Below are 24,073 nucleotides of genomic sequence, written 5' to 3' on the forward strand. Positions count from 1 at the left end.
CCTGTGAAGAGTCTGCCAGTCATTTATAACCAAAAGAGAATCTGTCTTGTTCGACTCATAATCAGGAGCTGGCTCTGGGCTGGGATCTGTGGAGCATCCTCAACAAGGCACTTGTAGAGTACCTAAAGCATACGAGGTGCTCACTAGCAGATCTGGTTTTAGATAACAAAGTCTTCAGATTCAGGACTTCTATTTATAAATGGCTACCCAGTCTGCAAGTGTAAGTTAAAAGATATCTTCGACCCAGAGGGATGGTATGGGGAGGGAGGAGGGAAAGAGGTTCAGGATGGGGAACACGTGTATACCTGTAGCGGATTCATGTTGATGTATGGCAAAACCAATACAATATTGTAAAGTAATTAACCTCCAATTAAAATAAATAAATTTATATTTAAAAAAAGAATATGCAAAATTCAGTTTCAGGAATTGGCCAAGTATTTTAATCTTAAAAGCCTCCCCTTGAGAATCTCTCATATTTCTGAATACAACGAAAATATTAATATTTCATTTTATAGGAAATATGTTTATTATTGATCGTGACAATTCAAAAATATTCATTTTTTCTCAGGGCTGGTCCATCATACTCTTTAGAGATATTAAATATATCAAAATTGTGAGCAATTTTGTTTAATATCACAGAGAAACTTCTGTATGGTAAGCGAGACAGGAACCTCTAACAATGAAACAAGGTCTTCAGAACTTGCCAGTAAAACACAGGAAGCATTTCCAATGATAGATGTAGGAACCCCTGGATAGAATCTAACAGAGCACATGCTGGAAAACAGGATCAGGAAATTTTATAATCCACTGTCACTGTGAGTTTCCTCTGGGATGCTTCAAGCACAGCCCGTGAAAGGGGCTTAGAGACATGGTCACTCCTGTCTGAAGAATGGGCCCTCTAGACATGGGACTCATGTTACTTAAGTGCCCCCAAACCTACTGTTTTTTTCAATTTCTTGTCCACATAATCATGACCAGAGGTTTAAAGGAGAAGACAAGAGCAGGAACAATCTAGCTTTGACTTTTGAGCAGATGTAACACCAGTTCTTCGTCCTCAGCTAAAGACAGGCCCGTATCCAAAGGTTCTAAGGTTTCCCACTTGGTTTTCTTTCTGTCACGACTTGCTGGTCCCACGTCTTCTACTTCACTGTTGTTCCTTTTCCTCATTGTCTGCTTCTTCTTGATATCACTGGTGGAAACAAATCCAATGATTTACTTTATAAATAACTAAATTCATTATTATGAAATTAAACATTTAAAATTGGACAAAATTACCAATAACAGATACTTGACAAAGTGGTATTATTATTCAAGAAGGAAAGAAGCTATAATAACATCAGGCTATCTGTGTCATAAATAAGTCCTTTCCCATTCATTAACAGATATGGGCAAAGGGCTATCATATACCAGGCACTGGGCAGGGTACATTGTACACACGGTCTCATATAATCCTCACAATAATTCTAGGAGCTCTGGATACAGCATCCACAATTTGAGGACACCAACTGGCCCGGAGTCTGGCTCCAGACTGGCTCCAATCTGAGCTTGCTCTGCCATATCAAACCATCTCTATCTAAAGTTATTGTATCCCTTAGGTAATGTCTGTTGCATCAATTTATGATATACGGATCATTAATAAAATAGAATATGAAATGTTAAGTTAAAAATTACTTAAGACACAAAGTAATTCTGCCCCATTTAAATCTGTATCTAAGATTCACAAATGGTCTTAAGAAAACATAAACGTTACTGTGGTATTCTGCACACACTTAACACACAGACCATAAAAATAAAACTAATTTCTGAAGGTAGAAAAAAATCACTTGACACAAGAAAAACTGAAGAAAAAGTAAAATATCCTCAAGGCATTTTGAATACCATCATCCATCATCAGGTTCAAAGATGATCAAATTATTGGACACAAGTTTAAAACAAAATTTAAAAATCCACCTGGTAGCTATGCCAGTAGCAGCTGTTTATTAAGGGCTTACCGATGGTCTGGCCTTGTGCTACACACTTTTCTCAGACTACAACATTTATCTTTATGAGAATCCTTGGTGTGGGGAGCACTGGCCTCACTCTACAATGAGGTGAAGAGAGGTTAAATGACTGAACCCACATTATGTACATGATCTTCAAATCCACATCTGAATGACTCCAAATTTAGTCCAAAGCCAGATGATGAAAAGCAAAATATATTCCAAGCATAAGATGAATTCCAAAAGTCAACAAACTGCTCCAGTTCCAAACAACTCTATTATACCTTAAGAAGATGGCTGGGATATCAAGTGAATGTGCCTAATCAACATATCCAGTTCTGACCAGCTTGAAGGAAACCTGTAAACAATTTTCCCATGCACCTCCCACAAATGCCCAATACTCTGACTCAGCAGCCATCCTCTCTCACCACTGTAGGAAAGATACACTAGACAACACTATGAGGTTATTTAAAGCCACAAATAACCATATTTTAAAAGGGTGGGTACCTATAGAGATGAGCATGAAAGAGTTCCTTATAATGAGAGTTCAGTCAGTAAAGAAAAGAAAGCTGTTCTTAGCAGAAAGAGGACTTTAAGAAAAAGTACTGAGTCCTGATCTTCTTTAGTATGGCCAGTTTGATGCCAATTCCACTGGACTAGAGTACCATGATTTATCTGGAACAAGTTAATACTTATTTTTGCCCTGCCTGTACCTCAAGTGCATCTCAGAGCAGCCTAATTAGTGGGTTTTACTTATGCATCTTTTGTTAATGTGCTCCTCACATTATATTCTGTATAGGAAACAGCTGGTTCAGAAAATTAAAAAAAAAATTGGAAAATTTATGTAGATGGAAAATATTTTCAGAATTAGTAACTCTGCTGCTTTGTGGACCAGTTAAAATTTTAAAAAGATATTTTATACTACTTTCCATAGCAACTAAGTTGCAATTGGTATGAAAAATTAATTATTAAATAATAACTTAGATATTCTATAGGTAAGTTACCCATGTGGATGATACCACTATAATGGCAGAAAGTGAAGAGGAATTGTACAGTCTCTTGATGAGGGTGAAGGAGGAGAGTGAAAGGCTTAAAACTAAACATTAAAAAAACTAAGATGGCATCTGGCCCCATTACTTCATGGCAAATAGAGGGGAAAAGGTGGAGGTAGGGACAGATTTCCTCTTCTTGGGTTCTAAAATCACTAAGGATGGTGACTGCAGTCATGAAATCAGAAGACAATTGCTTCTTGGCAGGAAAGCTATGACACCTAAAGAGTGTGTTGAAAAGCAGAGATGCTACTCTGATGACAAAGGTCCATATAGTCAAGCCATGGTCTTCCCAGTGGTCACATACAGTTGTGAGAGCTGGACCGTGAAGAAGGCAGAGTGCCAAAGAATTGATACCTTTAAAACTGTGGTGCTGGAGAAGACTCCCAAGAGTCCCTTGGACAGCAAGGAGATCAAACCAGTCAATCTTAAGGGAAGTCAACCCTGAATGTTCAAGCTGAAGCTCCAATATTTTGGTCATCTGATGTGAACAGCTGACTCACTAGAAAAGTCCCTGATACTGGGAAAGATTGAGGGCAGAAGAAGAGGGCGTCAGAGGAGATGGATGGATGGCATCACTGATGCAAGGTACATGAACTTGGGCAAACTTTGGGAGGTGGTAAGAGATAGGGAGGCCTGGCATGCTGCGTCTATGGGGTCACAAAGGGTCGAACACGACTGGGTGACTGAACAACAACAACTTACCCCAAAGGGGGATAATGTTATGAATCTAGAAAACATTTCCCCAAAAGAAAATAATGTAATAAATCTGGAAATATTTAGTCAAAACATGGTCATAATTTGGTATCTGCAGAAAAGGACTCTTCTAAATGGTGAAGTACTAGAGGGTGATGTCAGCAACATGGCTAAATGAGATATCCTCACTCATGTCTCCACCCAACAACAACAATCTGGCATCCATCCATGGACAAACGTACCTTTGTGGATGCTGCGGGATCTAGTACTCTACACCAAAAGACCCTAGATGAGTCTCAACCAATCATGTGTGGGTAAGAGGCATAAGGACCTCAATCTCAGCTGTGAACCCTGCAGTGGACCACAAACCACAGTTCTAGGCCTTCTTGGCAGAGGAATAACAATAACTTGTTGGCAGTCTGTGACAATCACCCACAGACAAGTGAGACTTTATTTAAGTCTGGGTCTCCTGTGGAGAAGTTTCAGCATACCAATGGATCAAAAAAATGAGAGTTTGGACACACTGGAGAGGGTAAATAAAACAGCTTGATTTTATTCACATCAATCCTCCCCCAAGGCGGCATAGTTCAGGGCCAAGAGAGATCTTGGCCTGTGATTTTTCCCATGAAGAAAGTGAGAGCATGTGAGGGAGTGCTTGACTTCCCCAACTGTGTGAAACTTCTTTCCCATTTCTCTCTCACCCTATCCAGAGAATTAAATCATGAGCTCCACAGGGTGGTGGGAAGAGAGGCTAGGTAGATAGGACTCTCAGAGGGAGTTAAAAGGACATGAATCCTACCACCTACATCTTGAATTCCACCCAGACGCCTGTCCATGAAGTGCAAGTAGATCTCTTCAACTAGCCCATGGGCACCCCCAGAGCTCCATGGGCCTCACCCATCCCCACCCCTGTCCTGCCTGTGTCCAGCTCCCTGCAAGTGCTCCTGAAGCTAGTGGTTGAGAGTGAGCTTTGGCAGATAGCTAATGAGCATGAACCAAATCTGTGGGTCAGGGATAGGCCACAAACTTCAGCTTTAGTATCATCCATGGAAAGCAAAAGGGAAGCTATCAGTATTCAACCTCGTGCATTGCAGAATCAAGAGAAGGGACACAAGTTTAATAATTCTGCCTTAAAAGAGAGCAAGAAGCACAGAGCAGGCATATCTAAGGAAAGCCTGAGAAAGCCTCAGAATCCCTAGAAAGGCTGACAGAAGGTATTTCTCTCCTGAAGGCAGTTAGTAAAGACTGTAGGAGATGACTGCTACTGCAAATGTGAGGACAGCAACACAAAACTTAAAACATGAAAAATCAAGGGAACACGACACCACCAAAAGGATCACAATAATCTTCTAGGAAACAGCCACGAAGACATGAAGATCTACAATTTACTGGATAAAGAATTCAAAATAGCTATTTTAAGGAAGCTCAATGCAGTCGAGGAAAACACAGAAAGAAAATTCAACAAAACCAGGAATTCAATATACAAACAAAATGAGGAATCTAACAAAGAGACAGAAATCATTAAAAAAAAAAAAAAGTACCAAATAGAAATTCTGGAATTGAATAACGCAACGAATGACATGGAAATCTCAAAAGAGAGGACTGACAGCAAATGGATTAAAGAAAAGAAAGACTCTATGATTTAGAAGACAGGAATTTTTACATTATCTAGTCAGGGGAGAACAAAGAAAAAATATCAAAGGAAATAATTTGTGAATTATTGGTGGCTCAGTGGTAAAGAATCCACCTATCAATGCAGGAGACATAGGTTCAATCCCTGGATAGGGAAGATCCCTGGAGGAGGATATAGCAACCTGCTCTAGTATTCTTGCCTGGGAAATGCCATGGACAGAGGAGCCTGGCAAGCTACAGTCCATGGGGTCACAAAGAGCTGGACATGACTGAACACACACACACACAGAGGAAGAGGAGGAGGAAGGGATGAGAAAACTTGTTTTTCTTTTATTTTTTTAAATCACAGTTGAGAAATTCACTAATCTTTGGGAAGATTTGTATACCTAAGTTCAAGGCTCAAGGATGTTCAAACAAATTTGCCTGAAAGAGATCTCCCACAAGACATTTAATAATACATCTGTCAAAACTTAAGCAAAATATTGAAACTTAAAATTAACAAGATGACAAAAACTTGCAGTTTATAAGGGAATTCTCATAAGACTGTCAGCATATTCTCAGCAGAAACTTTACAGGCCAAGAAAGAATGTGATGATACATCAAAAGTATTGAAAAGAAAAAAGCTGCCAATGAAAAATACAGACATTCTTCAGAATTTGTGGGAAATTAGTTTGAAGAGTCTCCTCCCTTCCCCTCTCAGGTTACCAAAATCTACATATACTCAAGTACTTATATAGAATGGTTTAGGATTTATTGGCATATAAACTACTCACATCCTCCTATATGCTTTAAATCATTCCTATACTACTTTTAACACCCAGTACAACACAAATGCTATTTAAATAGTTGCTGGTGCATGGCAAACTTGAGTTTTGGAACTTTCTGGAATCTTTTTCCTTATGTACTTTTGATTCACACTTGGTTGAATGTGGAACCCATAGATACAAAAAACTAACTGTACTCTAACTGGTAAAGTTGTCCTTCAGAAATGAAGGCAAGATAAAATCTACCCCAGACAAATAAAAGCTGAAGGAATCCATCACCACTAGACCTGTCTTATTTAAAACAAAGAAACAAAAAAAGATGAAAGAAGTTCAAGTTAAATCAGAGAACACTAATTAGTACATGAGAATATCCAACACACCAGTAAGCACTATTGCAGTATGGTGGTGTGTTTGACATGCATCTTTCATACATTGGTTAAAGGACAAGAATATTAAAAATTACTATAGCTATGATACTGGTTAATAAATACACAAGATAAAAGGTGATATATAATTGTGACATCAAAAGCATAAAAAAAGGGGATAAATAGGTAGAAATACTTGATATGATTGAAAGAGGCTGTTATTAGTGTGAAACAGACTGTTATATCTATATGATGACTTATGTAAACTTCATAGGAACCACAAAGCAAAAATCTACAGCAGATTCACAAAAGATAAAGAGAACGGAATCAAAGCACACCACTACAAGAAATCATCAATTCACAAGGAATGCAGCAAGAGAGGGGAAAAAAAGAAGAATAGAACAACAAAACAGCCAGAAAACAATACAATGGCATTAGTAATTCCTTACATATCAATCTTATTCAAAATGTAAATGGACTAAATTCTCCAATGCAAAGGCATAGAGTGTGTGGAGGGATAACACCCAACTATATGCACAGAGTCAGACAGGACTGAGAGACTTCACTTTCACATGCTGCTTACAAGAAACTCAATTCAGCTTTAAGAACACATACTCTCAAGATGAAACGCTGGAAAAAGATATTCCATGCAAGTGGAAACCAAAAGGAAACTGAGGTACTAAACTTTCATCAGATTGAATATACTTTAAGCTAAAAATGGTAACAAGAGACAAAAAAGATCATTATGCAATGACAAAGAGATCAAATCATTAAGAGGATATAACAATAATAAATATACGTACACCAAACATTGGAGGAGCACAATGTATCAAATACTAATAGATGTGAAGACAGAAATGGACAACGATACAGGAAGAGAAGGGAACTTTCGTATACCACTTTCAACAACGGCTAGATCATCCAGACAAAAAATTAAAAGGGACATGTTTGATTAGAACTACACTTTTTTTGTTGTTGTTTAATTTTTATTTTTACTTTATTTTGCTTTACAATACTGTACTGGTTTTGCCATACACTGACATGAATCCGCCACGGGTGTACATGAGTTCCCAATCCTGAACCCCCCTCCCACCTCCCACCCCATATTATCTGTCTGGATCATCCCCGTGCACCACCCCCAAGCATCCTGTATCCTGTATCACTTTAGATCAAAGAGATTTAATAGACAGATAAAGGACATTCTGCCTAACAGCAGCAGAATACACATTTTTCTCAAGCATGCTCAGAACATTCTCCAAGGTAGATAAGCCACAAGACAAATCTAAGTAATTTAAGGAGACTGAAATCATATCAAGTATTTTTACCAACCACAATGGTATGAAACTAGAAATTATAAGAAAACTGAAAAATTCACAATATGTGGAAATTAAACAACATTGTCCTGAACAACCAACTGGTCAAAGAAGAAAGCAGACAAATCAAAAAATACCTCAGAAAGCAACAGAATATACTTTCTTCTGAAGTGCACACAGAACACAGAACATTCTCTAGGACAGACCACATCTTGGGTCACAAATGAAGCCTCGGTAAATTTAAGAAAATTGAAATCATATCAAACATCTTTTCCAACCACAACACTATGAGATTACAAATCAATTACAGGAAAAAAAAATATTGTAAAAAACACAAACACGTGGAGGCTACACAATGTTATTAAATATCACTGGATCACAGAAGAAATCAACGAGCAAATAAAAAATAACTAGAGACAAATGACAATGAAAATAGGACAATCCAAAATGTATGGCATGCAGTAAAGGCTGTTCTAAGAGGGAGGTTTATAGCAACACAATCTTATCTGAAGAAACAGGAAAAGTCTCAAATAAACAACCTAACTCACACCTAAAGCAACTAGAGAAAGAAGAACAAACAAAAACAAAGTTAGTAAAGGGAAAGAAATCATAAAGATCAGAGGAGAAATAGATAGAGACAAAGAAAACAATAGCAAAGATAAATGAAACAACTGAGTGACTTAACACTAGCACTTCAAATGAAACTATAATCTGGTTCTTTGAGAAGAAAAATAAAATGGATAAATCTTTATTCAGATTCATCAAGGAAAAAAGGGAGAGGACTCAAATCAATAAAATTAGAAATGAAAGAGAAGTTACAAGGGACACCACAGAAATACAAAGGATTGTAAGAGATGACCACAAGCAACTATTAGCCAGTAGAACGGACAACCTGAAGGAAATGGACAAATTCTTAGAAAGGTACAACCTTCCAGGACTGAACTAGGAAGAAATTAAAATATGACCAGACCAGTCACAATTACTGAAATTGAAACTGTGATTAAAAATCTTCCAACAAACAAACTCCTGGACCACATGGCTTCACAGGCAAATTCTATTTAACATCTACCTTCCTGAAACTCTTACACAAAACTGTAGAGGGAATAACACTCCCAAACTCATTCTATGAAGCCATCATCACCCTGATATTAAAACCTGACAAAGATATCACAAAAAAAGAAAATTACAGACCAGTATGAATGATGAGGGATTCCCTGGTGGCTCAGTTGGTAAAGAATTTGCCTGCAATGCGGGAGACCTGGGTTTGATCCTTGGGTTGGGAAGATACAGTGGAGAAGGGAACGGCTACCCACTCTAGTATTCTGGCCTAGAGAATTCCATGGACTGTCCATGCAGTTGCACAGAGTCGGACATGACTGAACAACTTTTACTTCACTTCACTTCATGACTTATGAACAAAGATGCAAAAATCCTCAAGAAAATACTAGCACACTGAATCCAATAACCCATTAAAAGGATCATATGCCATGATCAAGTGGGATCTATCACAGGGATACAAGGATTTTTCAAGGTCCACAAGTCAATCAGTGTGACATACCACATCAACAAACCAAAAGGTAAAAACCATATCATCATTTTAATATATGCAGGAAAAGCTTTTGACAAAATTCAACACGCACTGATTAAAAAAAAAAATCAACGCTCCAGAAAGCAGGCATAAAGGGAATCTACCTCAACATCATAAAGGCCACATATGACAAACCCACAGTAAATATCATTCTCAAACGTTAAAAATGGAAAGCATTTCCTCTAAGATCAGGAACAAGACAAGGATGTCCACTCTTGGCACTGTTTTTCAACATAGATTTAGAAGTTCTAGCCACAGCAATCAGAGAAGAAAGAGAAATAAAATAAATCCAAATTGGAAAAGAAGTAAAACTGTCACTGTCTGCAGATGAGATGACACCATACAGAGAAAATCCTAAAGATGTCACCAGAAAACCACTAGAGTTCATCAGTGAATTTTGTGAAGCTTAAGGATACAAAGTTAATACACAGTCATCTCTTGCACTCTTATATGCTAACAACGAAAGATAGAAATAGAAATCAAGGAAATTATCCCATTATCATTGCATCAGAAAGAATAAAATACTGAGGAATAAATGTACCTAAGGACGCAAAGGACATGTATTCAGAAAATTAAAAGACGCTGATGAAAGAAATCAAAGATTACACAGATGGAGGAATATGGCATTCTTCTCAGAATTACTACAAAAAATCTTATAATTTATATGGAAACACAAAAGATCCCGAATAGCCAAAACAATTGTAAGGAGGAAAAATGGAGTTGGAAGAATCAGGCTCCATGGCTTTACACTATACTACATGGCTGCAGTAGCCAAGACAGTAGGGTACTAGTGCAAACACAGAAATGGAGATCAATGACACAGGATAGAAAGCCCAGAGGTAAACCCAGGCACTTACGGGCACTAATAATCTGTGACAAAGGAGATAAGAATATGCAATGGAGAAAAGATAGCCTCTTCACTAAGTGGTGCTGGGAAAACTGGACAGCCACATGTAGAAGAATGAAATTAGAATACTATCTAACACCATACAAAAAAATAAATTCAAAATGGATTAAAGACCTGAATATAAGGTCAGAAACTATAAAATTCTTAGAGGAAAACATAGGAAAAACACTCTTTGATATAAACTACAGCAAGATCTTTTTTGACCCATCTCCTAGAGTAACGATAATAAAAACAAAAACAAACAAACGGGACTTAATTAAAATTAGAAACTTTTGGACAGCAAGAAAACCATAAACAAGATGGAAAGACAACTCTTAGAATGGAAGAAAATATTTGCAAAGGAAGCACTGGACAAAGAATCAATCTCCATAGTATACAAACCGCTCATAGAGCTCAATTAAAAAAAATTTTTTTAAATGGATGCAAGATTTAAACAGACATCTCTCCAAAAAAGACATTCAGATGGCCAAGAGGCACAGGAAACAACGTTCAACATCACTAATTATTAGAGAAAGGCAAATCAAGATCACAAGGAGCTATCACCTTACACCAGTCAAAACGGTCATCATCAAAACAAATCTACAAACAGTAAATGCTGGAGACGAGGTGGAGAAAAGGGAGCCCTCCTGCACTACTGGTGGCAATGTAAACTGATACAGCCACTGTGGAGAACAGTATGGAGGTTCCTTAAAAACTAAAAATAGAACTACCATATGACCCAGCAATGCTACTACTGGGCATATACCCTGAGAAAACTATAATTCAAAACAACATGCACCCCAATGCTCACTGCAGCATTATTTTCAATAGCCAGGACGTGGAAGCAACCTAAACGTCCAACAGCAGAGAAGGAAGATGTGGCATATATGAACAACAGAACATTATTCCATCGAAAAAAGGAAAGACACTGGGTCATCTGCAGAGAGTCGATGGACCTAGAGTGTGTCATACAGAGTGAAGTAAGTCAGAAAGCGAAAAACAAGTGTCATACATTAACGCATATATGTGGTATCCAGAAACATGGTACAGATAAACCTAGCTCCAGGGCAAGTATACAGACGCAGACCTAGGGAACAGACGTGTGAACACTGGAGGAAGGGGGTGGAGGGACAAATTGGGAGATTAGGATTGACACATAAACACTACCATTTGTAAAAGAGACAGCTAGTGGGAACCTGCTATAAAGTACAGGGGACCAAAGGCTGTAAGGAGTCGAACAGTATGAAATGAAAACTGGGTAGTGGCTACAAAACAGGGCTGGGAATCTGAGGCTGAACTCTGCATTTCATGGCTTATGTTAGAGTTTCTGTGGGAGTTAGAGTGCCAAACTCTCTATATATGCTTCAAATGTATCATGTTAAGTGTCAAGAAGGACCATATTACTGTTCAACATTAAGAGTACAACATATTAGGTTCATAAAATACGCCTTAAAAAGCAAAAGGATGGCTCAGAGCATTAACAGCCCCACTATTTCTGTAAGACTACAAACGCAGAAGAATCAGAGCTACTTATCTTTTAATACTCTAATTAACAGATTTAACGAGCAATGCGATTTACTAGTATGTAAGTCAGGTATATGACTTAAAGAACCTACCAAACAGCAACAACACATACACAAATATCATGCTGTAATATGTAATCTGAACCAACAATAACAAAAGTTTTACTTCAATGACTTTTTAGTGAAAATGTTTACACAAAAGCCTGTCATGATACCCACAGAGAGCATTTGAGCCAATTTATTCATTGCTAATAATTAAGAAAAAAAGATTTAACATTGGGACGTGAATTCTATTTTAACATCTTAGTAAACATATTAATAACTGAGTTTTAAATGGAATACAACTTTCCTACCTTCTAAATTCTCTGAACCCAAACCTCAAAATTCTCCCAGAAATTGAACTGATTTTCCAACAGGTTTGATTTCCTGGTTTCAGGTGCTTGTAGCTACCTGCTGCTGCTGCTAAGTCACTTCAGTCATGTCCGACTCTGTGTGACCCCACAGACGGCAGCCTACCAGGCTCCCCCGTCCCTGGGATTCTCCAGGCAAGAACACTGGAGTGGGTTGCCATTTCCTTCTCCAATGCATGAAAGTGAAAAGAGAAAATGAAGTCGCTCAGTTGTGTCTGACCCTCAGCGACCCCATGGACTGCAGCCTACCAGGCTCCTCTGTCCATAGAATTTTCCAGGCAGGAGTACTGGAATGGGGTGCCATTGCCTTCTCCGTGTAGCTACCACGTGTAGTCACCCAGAACAAGAGTGGAGTCTGAATTACACTTACGAGCAACAGAAGAGGGAGAAACACCTGAGCTAACGTGGTAGGGTCAGCCCTCCTTCTGGCACGTCTCATCCATGGCACTTGCCCAGAAGATCAGACATTCTTGGGAGTCCCCCCTGTAGCACTACCCTCCTTTTTGGTCCTCCTTTGTTTCAAGATCCATCTTCAATTCCATCACCATCCACAAAGGTACCTAACCTCCCTATTAAAAGTGATCTCTTTCCTCTGAATTCCTGTAACTCTAATTGTTCACTAGTCATTTTTTTGCACCTAGCATTACTATCTCCTGACACTGAAGGAATTTTTTTTTTCATGTATGCATCTTAATTCCCAATTAGAATGCAAACCACTAGGTGGGAATGTAAATTAGTACAACCTTTCTGGAGGGCAAATGCTAACACCTTTTAAGAATGCACATCCAGCAATTTCTCTTCTAAGAATTTATCCCAAGGAAATAATTAGAGCTGTGTATAAAGATTTAGTAATAGGATATTTAAGCAAAGCTACTTGTAATTTCAGAAAGTCAGAAACCCAAAGGTCCAATCATAAGATATTAATTTGTTGAGTAAATTATAAAATTAGAAATGAAATACTATGGAGTTATTTTTAAAATGTTGAAGAAAAAAAAATAAAATAAAATGTTGAAGGAATTTCTTGATACTGAAAACAGCTATAAAACCAATACACAATAGGTGTCTGTCTTTGTTTAAAAAGGCTGCATTTATGTTTGCACTGAATAAGATTTGGAAGATTTTTTAAAATATTCATTTTTGCTGGTATATGTATCTCAGTTTTTCTGTAACAAGCCTATGTTACTCTTTGCAATTAAAAAAAAAAAGAATCAGATTTGAAAGGAAATGTAGTTCTGAGCAAAGAATAATTACAATTATTCTTTGTAATTCTATATAGTTCAAAGCATAAGTAATTGTGCTACAAAAACTTCAACCTGGGTCCCTGGATCCACAGAAGTACGGGGAAAGGTGAGATTTCTTTCGTCATGATGGATGGGTCATGGGTTATTTTCAGCATTTCAAAACACCTGCAACTGTATGCCCTAGGCTAAGTTCTGTATTTTTTTGCTTTTGTCTGAAATAATAATAACTGAACTTTGTGAATACTTACAAGCTTGGGTGGACTGGAAACTATGCCTTTGTTAATAAAACAAATGTGAAACATTAACTTTTTGTTAACTTTCTTGAAAGACAAAAATTTTTCAAAACAGAGGGACCACAGGAGTTGAAAGCAAAAGTTCTCTGTGATGATGAAAACACTGGAAGTTATTGTTCTAGACTTGAGAACTGTGCTCCACTGATTATACTTTTCAGATTTACATATTAAGCTTAAAAAAAAAAGCCATTTAATAATGACTTCCATGCCCAATATCCCCTAAGAAAAAAGAAAAAGGTTAAAAGCCAATTTTCTTAAATTTAGGTTCTTGTTGAATTATCATACTTTAAACCTTTATGTCTCCCATGTAACAGTACTCCCATTCCTGCCAACCCAATATATGCTTAAAGGAGGACTCTTTGTAAAGTACACCTTGGTTCTTTTAATTCTTCATAAACCCTTCAGGGACTGCCTTCTTGTATTGCCTGCCTCTGTACCCTATTCTACATTACCCCTCTTTAATATACTCTGTTCCTCTGGACTACATTTTATTCCCTGAATATGTTCTAGGTTCTCAATTTCGTTTATCTCCATTTGGAATTACTTTTTCTGTTTCACAACCATTTGGATCCTCCCTATCAAAGCCCAGTTCAAATGCTACCTTTTCCTCAAAGATTCCCTTCACATAATTACTTTTTGCATTCTGTCTTTGCCTCTTTCATTGCACTCATTTTGAATGGTATTACAGTAAATTCTGTACAGATCTCTTCCTGTGTCTACTAAATTTTTAGGTTTTTGTAGTCTGGGGCTGTTTGTCTTCTTTATCTGTGAAGATGATTTGAATAAAAAGTCATTCAGGGAGAGGAGGGAGGCTCAAGAGAGGGGATGTATGTGTAATTATGACTGATTCACGTAGTTGTAGGGCAGAAACCAACACAACATTGTAAAGCAATTTTTCTCCAACTAATAAAAAGAAGTCATTCAATAAATGTCCACTCATCTGAGAGACAGAAGTCACGACCTTTTTGAAGGTTCTTCAAGTCCTGCAAAGTATCATTACTGCAATGAAGGCGGCAGGCAAGGTTTCAACAAACTCTGCTTCTAATTCAAGTTGCAACGTCACAGGGGAAAGCTTTATGCATGGTAGAACTCTCACAGCGCTCAGTCTGGTTTGCGGGTACACAGGCTCCAGTCTGCTGACTAACCGCTTGTTTTTAATAGCACAAGTTCCCAGTGTTCTAAATTTCAACTTTGCATATGCTTTTCAAAGTCATATGAATCATATTTTCAAAATCCTACAGTCATGTTATGGCTAAATTCCGTAACTCACTATCTTCCACAGTGCTTTTGACTTATAAAATAGGCATCTTTAGCCTAGAATTCCTTCCTAATCACCAGATCAGCATATTCAACTGGATCTTGGATATCTCTATCTGTATTTTCAAAGGTATGCAAACTCAACATGTCCCTAACTACTACCCGTTTCCCCCCAAATATATTCTTTCTCCTATATTTTCCCTCCAAGCAAAGAGTAATACCCCTACTAAAAGCCTGGAAGTCATTCTTTAACTTCTTCTTCTTCACATCCTTAATTCAATTGACCATTTCTTCACTAATCTCTGTCAAATCCATCTAAGTCTTCCTAGCACCTCTGTAACTATCTTAATTTAAAAGCTTTGTTCATATTTGTCATTTGTTCCCCTCCTTCTCCTGACTCAACCCTGGGAAGCCTCCCAGACCATCCTAGTCTAGGTTAAGTGCCCTCTTGTAGGTGACCCCCTAGCACTATGCACTCCTCAACTACACCCTAGGAAATGCTGCACTTAGACTGCTTCACCCATTAGATCTCAAGTTCCTTGAAGACAAAAACTGTCTTATTCTTTGCAGTCACATTCCCTAGTACCCAGAGGCTCAATAAGTACTTCTTAAATAAATGATCAATCAACTCACAAAGCTAAGCTTCTATACTGCTAAATATCCAACTCACTCAATTACATAAAGTTAGGTAGAATGATCTCTAAAAATCACATTCTTAATTTCTGTTTGAGCCAGTATATAACTGAACATTAAAATCTGGACTGTATTTTTTTTCGAATAGCATATAATTAATTCCAAAGAAATCCAAAAGATCAAAGCTACAGTGAAAAGTAAAATATTAATTGCATAAGGAAAAAACTACTAGAAAGAAGAAGCATCCAATAACTGCAGACTCAGAGTAAGGAATGAAATACTACTTTAACATTAAAGAAGGAGTGTAACTTGCCACTTTGATTCAATGAAAAAATAGTAATTTTTATTTTCTTTGAAAAAAGACATGTAACTCCTCTGGGATGTATACATCTCGAGAGGGTGGGATGATTTGGGAGAATGGCATTGAAACATGTATAATATCATATATGAAACGAATCGCCAGTCCAAGTTCGACGCATGATACTGGATGCTTGGGGCTGGTGCACTGGGACGACCCAGAGGGATGGTACGGGAAGGGAGGAGGGAGGGGGGTTCAGGATGGGGAACACGTGTATACCTGTGGTGGATTCATGTTGATGTATGGCAAAACCAATACAATATTATAAAGTAATTAACCTCTAATTAAAATAAATAATTTTTTAAAAAAAGAAAAAAAAAGAATATCTTTTTCTTCTAGCATGTTTAATGTTGAAATGACTGCTTTTTAAAATCAGTCACTTGACAGTTTTATAAAAAATCTGGTACGGAAAAAGTAGCTTTGGAGTCAGACTTGACTAAATTGAAACAAATGCCAAAACTTGGGAAAGCTGTTTAACTTCATGAAGTGTTAATTCCTAATTTGTAAAATGTGTTTAATATCTATCTCATCGAAGGTAATTGATAAATAAGCACTGGAAAAGCAGGAAGTCAAGAAACACTTGGAGTAACAGGCAAATTTGGCCTTGGAGTACAGAATGAAGCAAGGCAAAGGCTAATAGAGTTCTGCCAAGAGAACACGCTGGTCATAGCAAACACTCTCTTCCAACAAAATAAGAGAAGACTCTACACATAGACATCACCAGACGGTCGACACCAAAATCAGATTGATTATATTCTTTGCAGCCAAAGACGGAGAAGCTCTATACAGTTAGCTAAAACAAGACTGGGAGCTGACTGTAGCTCGAACTTCTTATTGCCAAATTCAGACTGAAATTGAAGTGGAGAAAACCACTACACCATTTAGGTATGACCTAAATCAAATCCCTTATGACTATACAGTGGAAGTGAGAAATAGATTTAAGGGGAGTGCCTGGGGAACTATGGTTGGAGGTTCGTGACATTGTACAGGAGACAGGAATCAAGAACATCCTCAAGAAAAAGAAATGCATAAAAGCAAAATGGTTGGCTGAGAAGGCCTTACAAATAGCTGTGAAAAGAAGGGAAGCAAAAGGCAAAGGAGAAAAGGAAAGATATACCCATCTGAATGCAGAGTTCCAAAGAATATCAAGGAGAGATAAGAAAGCCTTCCTCAGGGATCAATGCAAAGAAATAGAGGAAAACAACAGAATAGGAAAGAGGGCACCCCACTCCAGTACTCTTGCCTGGAGCGTCCCATGGATGGAGGAGCCTGGGGCTGCAGTCCATGGGGTCGCAGAGTCGGACACGACTGAGTGACTTCACTTTTGCTTTTCACTTTCATGCACTGGAGAAGGAAATGGCAACCCACTCCAGTGTTCTTCCCTGGAGAATCCCAGGGATGGGGGAGCCGGGTGGGCTGCCGTGTATGGGGTCGCACAGAGTTGGACACGACTGAAGCGACTTAACAGCAGCAGCAGAGATCTCTTCAAGAAAATTAGAGATACCAAGGGAATATTTCATGCAAAGATGGGCTCGATAAAGGACAGAAATGGTATGGAACTAACAGAAGCAGAAGATATTAAGAAGAGGTGGCAAGAATACACGGAAGAACTGTACAAAAAAGATCTTCACGACCCAGATAATCATGATGGTGTGATCACTCACCGAGGGCCAGACATCCTGGAATATGAAGTCAAGTGGGCCTTAGGAAGCATCACTACGAACAAAGCTAGTGGAGGTGATGGAATTCCAGTGGAGCTATTTCAAATCCTGAAAGATGATGCTGTGAAAGTGCTGCACTCAACATGCCAGCAAATTTGGAAAACTCAGCAGTGGCCACAGGACTGGAAAAGGTCAGTGTTCATTCCAGTCCCAAAGAAAGGCAATGCCAAAGAATGCTCAAACTACTGCACAATTGCACTCATCTCACACGCTAGTAAAATAATGCTTAAAATTCTCCAAGCCAGGCTTCAGCAATACATGAACCATGAACTTCCAGATGTTCAAGCTGGTTTTAGAAAAGGCAGAGGAACCAGAGATCAAATTGACAACATCCACTGGATCATGGAGAAAGCAAGAGAGTTCCAGAAAAACATCTATTTCTGCTTTATGACTATGCCAAAGCCTTTGACTGTGTGGATCACAATAAACTGTGAACAATTCTGAAAGAGATGGGAATACCAGACCACTTGGCCTGCCTCTTGAGAAACCTGTTGCAGGTCAGGAAGCAACAGTTAGAACTGGATATGGAACAACAGACTGGTTCCAAATAGGAAAAGGAGTACGTCAAGGTTGTATATTGTCACCCTGCTTATTTAACTTATATGCAGAGTACATCATGAGAAATGCTGGGCTGGAGGAAGCACAAGCTGGAATCAAGATTGCCGAGAGAAATATCAGTAACCTCAGATATGCAATGACACCACCCTTATGGCAGGAAGTGAAAAAGAACTAAAGAGCCTCTTGATAAAAGTTAAAGAGGAGAGTCAAACAGTTGGCTTAAAACTCAACATTCAGAAAACTAAGATCATGGCATCTGGTCCCATCACTTCATGGCAAATAGACGGGGAAACAGTGGCTGACTTTATTTTTGGGGGCTCCAAAATCACTGCAGATGGTGATTGCAGCCATGAAATTAAAAGATGCTTACTCCTTGGAAGGAAAGTTATGATCAAACTAGATAGCATATTCAAAAGCAGAGACATTACTTTGCCAACAAAGGTCTGTCTAGTCAAGGCTACGGTTTTTCCAGTGGTCATGTATGGATGTGAGAGTTGGACTATAAAGAAAGCTGAGCACTGAAGAATAGATGCGTTTGAACTGTGGTGTTGGAGAATACTCTTGAGAGTCCCTTGGACTGCAAGGAGATCCAACCATTCCATCCTAATGGAGATCAGTCCTGGGTTTTCATTGGAGGGACTGATGTTGAAGCTGAGACTCCAATACTCTGGCCACCTGATGCTAAGAGCTGACTCATTGGAAAAGTCCCTGATGCTGGGAAAGATTGAGGGCAGGAGGAGAAGGGGATGACAGAGGATGAGATGGTTGGATGGCATCACCGACTCGATGGACATAGGTCTGGGTGGAGTGTGGGAGCTGGTGATGGACAGGGAGGCCTGGCGTGCTGTGGTTCATGGGTTCTCAGAGAGTCGGACACGACTGAGCAACTGAAGTGAACTGAGCTGAACTGAATGCACGGTAAATGCGCTGTAAATATTATAGTTTCTCCAACTATCTTCTCTCTCTCTTTTTTAAATTGAAGAATAGTTGATTTACAGTATTATGTTAGTTTCAGGTATATAACACAGTAATTCAGTACATAGGTTGTACTCCATTTAAACTTACTTTAAAATAATGACTATATTTCCCTGTGTTATACAATATATCATCATTTCTTATTTATATTATACTTGGTAGTTAGTATGTCTTAATCCCATACTCCTATCTTGACCTTCCCTGCCTCTTCCCACTGGTAACTCCTAGTGGTAACCACTAGTTTGTTTTATTTATCTGTGAGTCTGTTTCTGTTTTGCTATATACATTCATTTCTTTTTTAGACTCAATATATAAATGATGACATATACAGTATCTGTCTTTCTCTGACTTACTTCACTAAGCATAATACTCTCTAGACAATGTCAAGGTCTACTGACATTACTGCAAATGCCAGTAACTCATTCATTTTTATGGCTAAGTAACATGTAACTGCTCAGTTCTGTTGACAACAGGAAAGGCTGTGGGGGACAGGGGCAAGGGATACATAAAAGCTCCACTTTTCATTCAATTTCTACAGTAAAAACTAAGGTTGCTACAGAAATGATATGTACATAGTTAATAAGAAAAAGATTTGCATAGTTCGAAAGAGCTGATACATCATCAACACATTATAACCTAAATAGTTAAACATAAAATTACATTCAAGTTTTCTCCCTTATCCTCAGTGAATGACATGCTGCTTTAACTAATAATCTACGTCTTAGGTTATGAGTATGTAACCTAAGCCTTTCTAAGTCTTTCACTGGTGTGCTCAGTCCATCCTAACACCCTCCTCCTGTCCTCATATACTTCATGCTGGCATACACCATTCTAATAAGCTGCCACTGTGTGGACTAAAAGAGCAGCTGCTTCTCACCCTCATCACCCTCTATCAAACCAATTAGACTCACAGTCAGGATAGACACATGGGTGAAGGATGATGGAATGAAAAAAAGGAATTTCTGGCAGCCATATAATTATAGAGATGCTTTTGAGATAAATATTTAAGTTTTAATAACTGTACAAGCAATTCATGGTTAGAATGTTAGGATGAATGATTTCCTCTATCCTAAAGAGAAGGCTTTCAATAATTCTTCATGTCTCACTTCAGAGAGGTTATTCCTAACCACTTTATATAAAGCAAACTCTCCCAATTCCTCTCTCATTATCCTACATTTATCACTTTCATGGCCTTTATCATCATCTCTTCTCTTTACATTCCCTCACTGGAATATAAGCTTTATGAGGACTGGATCCAATATTTCTCTTGCTCTATGCCAAGTACTTAGTAAACTTTCAGTATGTTTAATTCCTGAATAATGAAAACACTGAGGAAGAAAAATAGACAAGTAAAGACATTTCCCACATTCCAGGCTGGTAATACAGACTCTTCATCCATACACTGAATAGGATATTTTAATGACATCATTTTCATTATATCACACAGCACTAGTCTGTAGGATAGTTCTGTAGTGAAAATAGCGGTCTGCCATGTTGTGTTTATGGGGTGTAATAAATGATTTTTTTTCTTAATGAAAGATTTTGAGGAGGAGGAAAGCAGAAAGTTGATATCCCAGAAGATATCCTATTCTTAGAAGAGTATATACTTATTTAAAAACTCCGGCCATAGTTTTGTTTTTAGTAGTTAAAAATGTTTATATTAATGACTCTATTACATATCATACTCTGCTTTCTTCTTACTTTAATTAGATCTTCCTGGTAACCTTGCAAGATAAGAATTATCATCATTCAATTGATGAAGAAAACTGAAGGTCAGAGAGATTAAGTAAACTAACTTGGTATGGCCTACAACTTGTAAAAGAAATGAACATTCAAACTTAGGTCGGTCTACCTGACTCCAGAAATCACAATTTTTTCCATAGGGTAAAATAGCCTGCCTTTGTTCTAACACAGACTTAATTTCATAAACTCCTACTTCCCTGCATGTTGCTAAGTTTCAGATATGGAATGTACATCCATATTCCAAACTGTGTGCAGTGGTGCCCATGGGAAAGTCATTCCGCTTCTTGGCTCGCAGCCTGCATGCATGTGTGCGAAGTTGCTCGAGTTGTGGTTGACTCTGCGAGCCACTGGACTGCAGCCTGCCTGGCTCCTCTGTCCATGGGATTCTCCAGGGGCAAGAATACTGGAGTGGGTTGCCGTGCCCTCCTCTAGGGGATCTTCCCAACCCAAGGACTGAATCCGTGTCTCCTGCAGGCGGGTTCTTTACCACTAGAGCTACCCAGGAAGCCTGGTTCATAAAACCTCATGTAATTTGTATCTTAGACCTGCTCAAGCAACTATTTCTGTAATACAGATGCTTCTGAGACCATTCTTTGAGGAACAGATATAGAGACATAGTTTAAATTCCCAAGTATTAATACTTAAAAGCAGAAGGATGGAGTTTGATTCATTGATATAATATTTTTTCATGTAGAGGAAACTACCATGTCTTATTTGGCTTGCTTTTAAAAAATTCTCCCTCTGGCCCTTAGGTAGCTTTAGTCAATAGTTATAACAGATATAGAAAGGGATGGGATATTCCAACAAGAAGAATGTAATCATCAGTACTTGCCATGAATAGAAAGGCTACTGACTGTTAAATAGTTTACTTTAAATAAGTGATGTGAGCATACTTTAAATAAATGATGTGTAAGTGAACTCCAATACAAGAGATGAGAACATTCTCTGTAATCTGGAAACCACATTCCCTGGCCTACAGGGCCTGAATTTAGAACTGCTACTCCAAGCCTCAAGAACATTCCAAGTGCTGTCTGATATGACTGTGGCCAAAACATCAAAGAAGGAAAGATTTGTTGGGAAAACCTTTCAGCTTCTTCCCTGGTATACTAGGGCTTTACAGAAACACAATATAATCCCTAAACTTTCAAGGACAATTGGTTCCAATAATTAAGTTACAAAATGGTAACCATAATCACTTGGAATTCTGTAAGCCTGACACTGGAAGAGACTGTGCCGCCAGAAAGCATCATGATGCCGAATGTGAGAGCTCCTAACTTCTGTGGCAGCTGCATTTGTTCATGTACAATTAGGGCTGTGCAAGTTGGTGTGTGTTACATCATAAAATGGAGGTTCAACATCGCCATACAAGCCTATTCAGACATCTAAAAAAAGCCAGGATAAGCTGGAAGAAAGCACGCTCCTTCTACTACAGTCTCTGTACAGCTTATCAACCTCGTGCTTTTCTTCTCTTTTTTGGAATGCACACAAGAAATTAGGTGAAACTGCATACTGATCTAGCCACAAGGAAGCTGAGGACAGGGAGAATTCACTCACACAGAAATCTGTGGGTGTCCTTTTATAACATGCTGCCAAATAGTGTGTGGAAAGCTACCAGAGTTCAGCATTTGAATGTTCACTTGCCCTTATTTATATAAAACTCTCCTTCTTGCATTCATATCAGTAAATGTAGCCTGGACTTCTTAAAGAATTTTAAGCTAATAATACATGACCTTGGGACCATTAAAAAATTCTCAGAAATCTTTATACCTATCTTTAAATATTGACACTCTGGTATTCAAATATAGTGCCAGACTTTTCCTCTTATCATAAATTTTCATTTACAAGGCCATGGCAAGAGTCCTAATGAAGATTAATTACTTCAGTACATTCAATAAAATCTGCCCAGCTTCCTTCTGATGGTGAAGGCTACTGTATATAGAAATGGAACTGAAAATGTCTCATGTCCTTAATGTCTCTTTTCTAGCTGCTTAGTACTAAAAACAGATTTAGTCAAAGACAATTTACTCAAAGAAAATACTGATTGGCTCTGCATTCATTAAAATATAACTGCAAGAGCAGAAGATATCATCTTAGATCAGAATTCTAATGATCAGAAAAGGTTGGGGATTGTGAGAGGGTAACAGCAGGCAGGGGATTTCAATCTCATGTACATGTTCCCTTCTAAAAAATACACAACCATCATTTGAGATGGGCAAAAAGTTTGGTTCCTCCATCTCACAATAAACATGTGTGAGATTCCCCTAAAGTTCATCCATCAAGTCCAGGTTAAGAACCTCTGCTCTGTTGGAACTTAGAAGACATACATAATGATTTCTCTTCTCCCAGATTAAAAAAGTTTAAACATTCACACGAGTTCAGTTTATATTATGGATTTATTTTGCTACTAATCTGTATGTAAAACACTTCTGCTCCCCAAAAGCACATTAGCTTTTCTCCTCAAACTACTTTCACTGATTAGTTTTTAATATTCATGATCATCATCTACCCAATCATGTCCCCAGTGTTCTAACTATCTGGCGAAATTAAGTTTTACACTTTCATCTTACTCTTCATTAGTCCTTCAAACGATTTTAAGAGAGAGAAAACCCAATGTTCAACAAAATTATCCAATAAAGAATTACTTACAATAGCAAAAACAAAACGAAACCAAATAACAAGAAACAAAAAACTTAAAACGAATACAACCTAAAATTTTAAAAGAGGAATGGATAGGAAAATGATGTAAGATAGTCATTGACATTAATGTATTCTACATGAAGCACTGTGAAATGAAAAAAAGGGTGGCATCACTCTCAAGGATGGTCCTAAGAAAGCGTCATTTTCAACAGTCTTTTCAGTGAAAGCAAAGTTGCCATACATCATCATCAGGGCAGAAATCGAGAGAACCCTTTGAGGTGTTTCATCACCCTTGAGAGATGGTTCATTCTGGTCTCATGGCATCCTCAGCCATTCATCCACCTTCTTAGAGATCCTAGCACTTCTGAAACATAGCAAACCTACCACTGTCATTGAGTAACAGTTATTCAATGGTGGCTAAATGACAGAGGAGTAGAACGCACAGGGTAAAA

At 38.1% G+C, this 24,073-nt stretch overlaps 1 protein-coding gene across 1 annotated transcript in view; it reads right to left on the reverse strand.

The window, feature by feature from the left end:
• DDX10 (DEAD-box helicase 10) overlaps positions 503-24,073 on the reverse strand; it is a 311,750-nt gene continuing 288,179 nt past the window's right edge. The window contains exon 18 of the mRNA XM_018059822.1: positions 503-1,189. Within this exon, the coding sequence (XP_017915311.1) occupies positions 1,012-1,189 (178 nt within the window). The 3' untranslated portion in view covers positions 503-1,011. The remainder of the gene's footprint in view (positions 1,190-24,073) is intronic.

Source organism: Capra hircus, chromosome 15 (assembly GCF_001704415.2).
Source record: "Capra hircus breed San Clemente chromosome 15, ASM170441v1, whole genome shotgun sequence".
NCBI lineage: Eukaryota > Metazoa > Chordata > Mammalia > Artiodactyla > Bovidae > Capra > Capra hircus.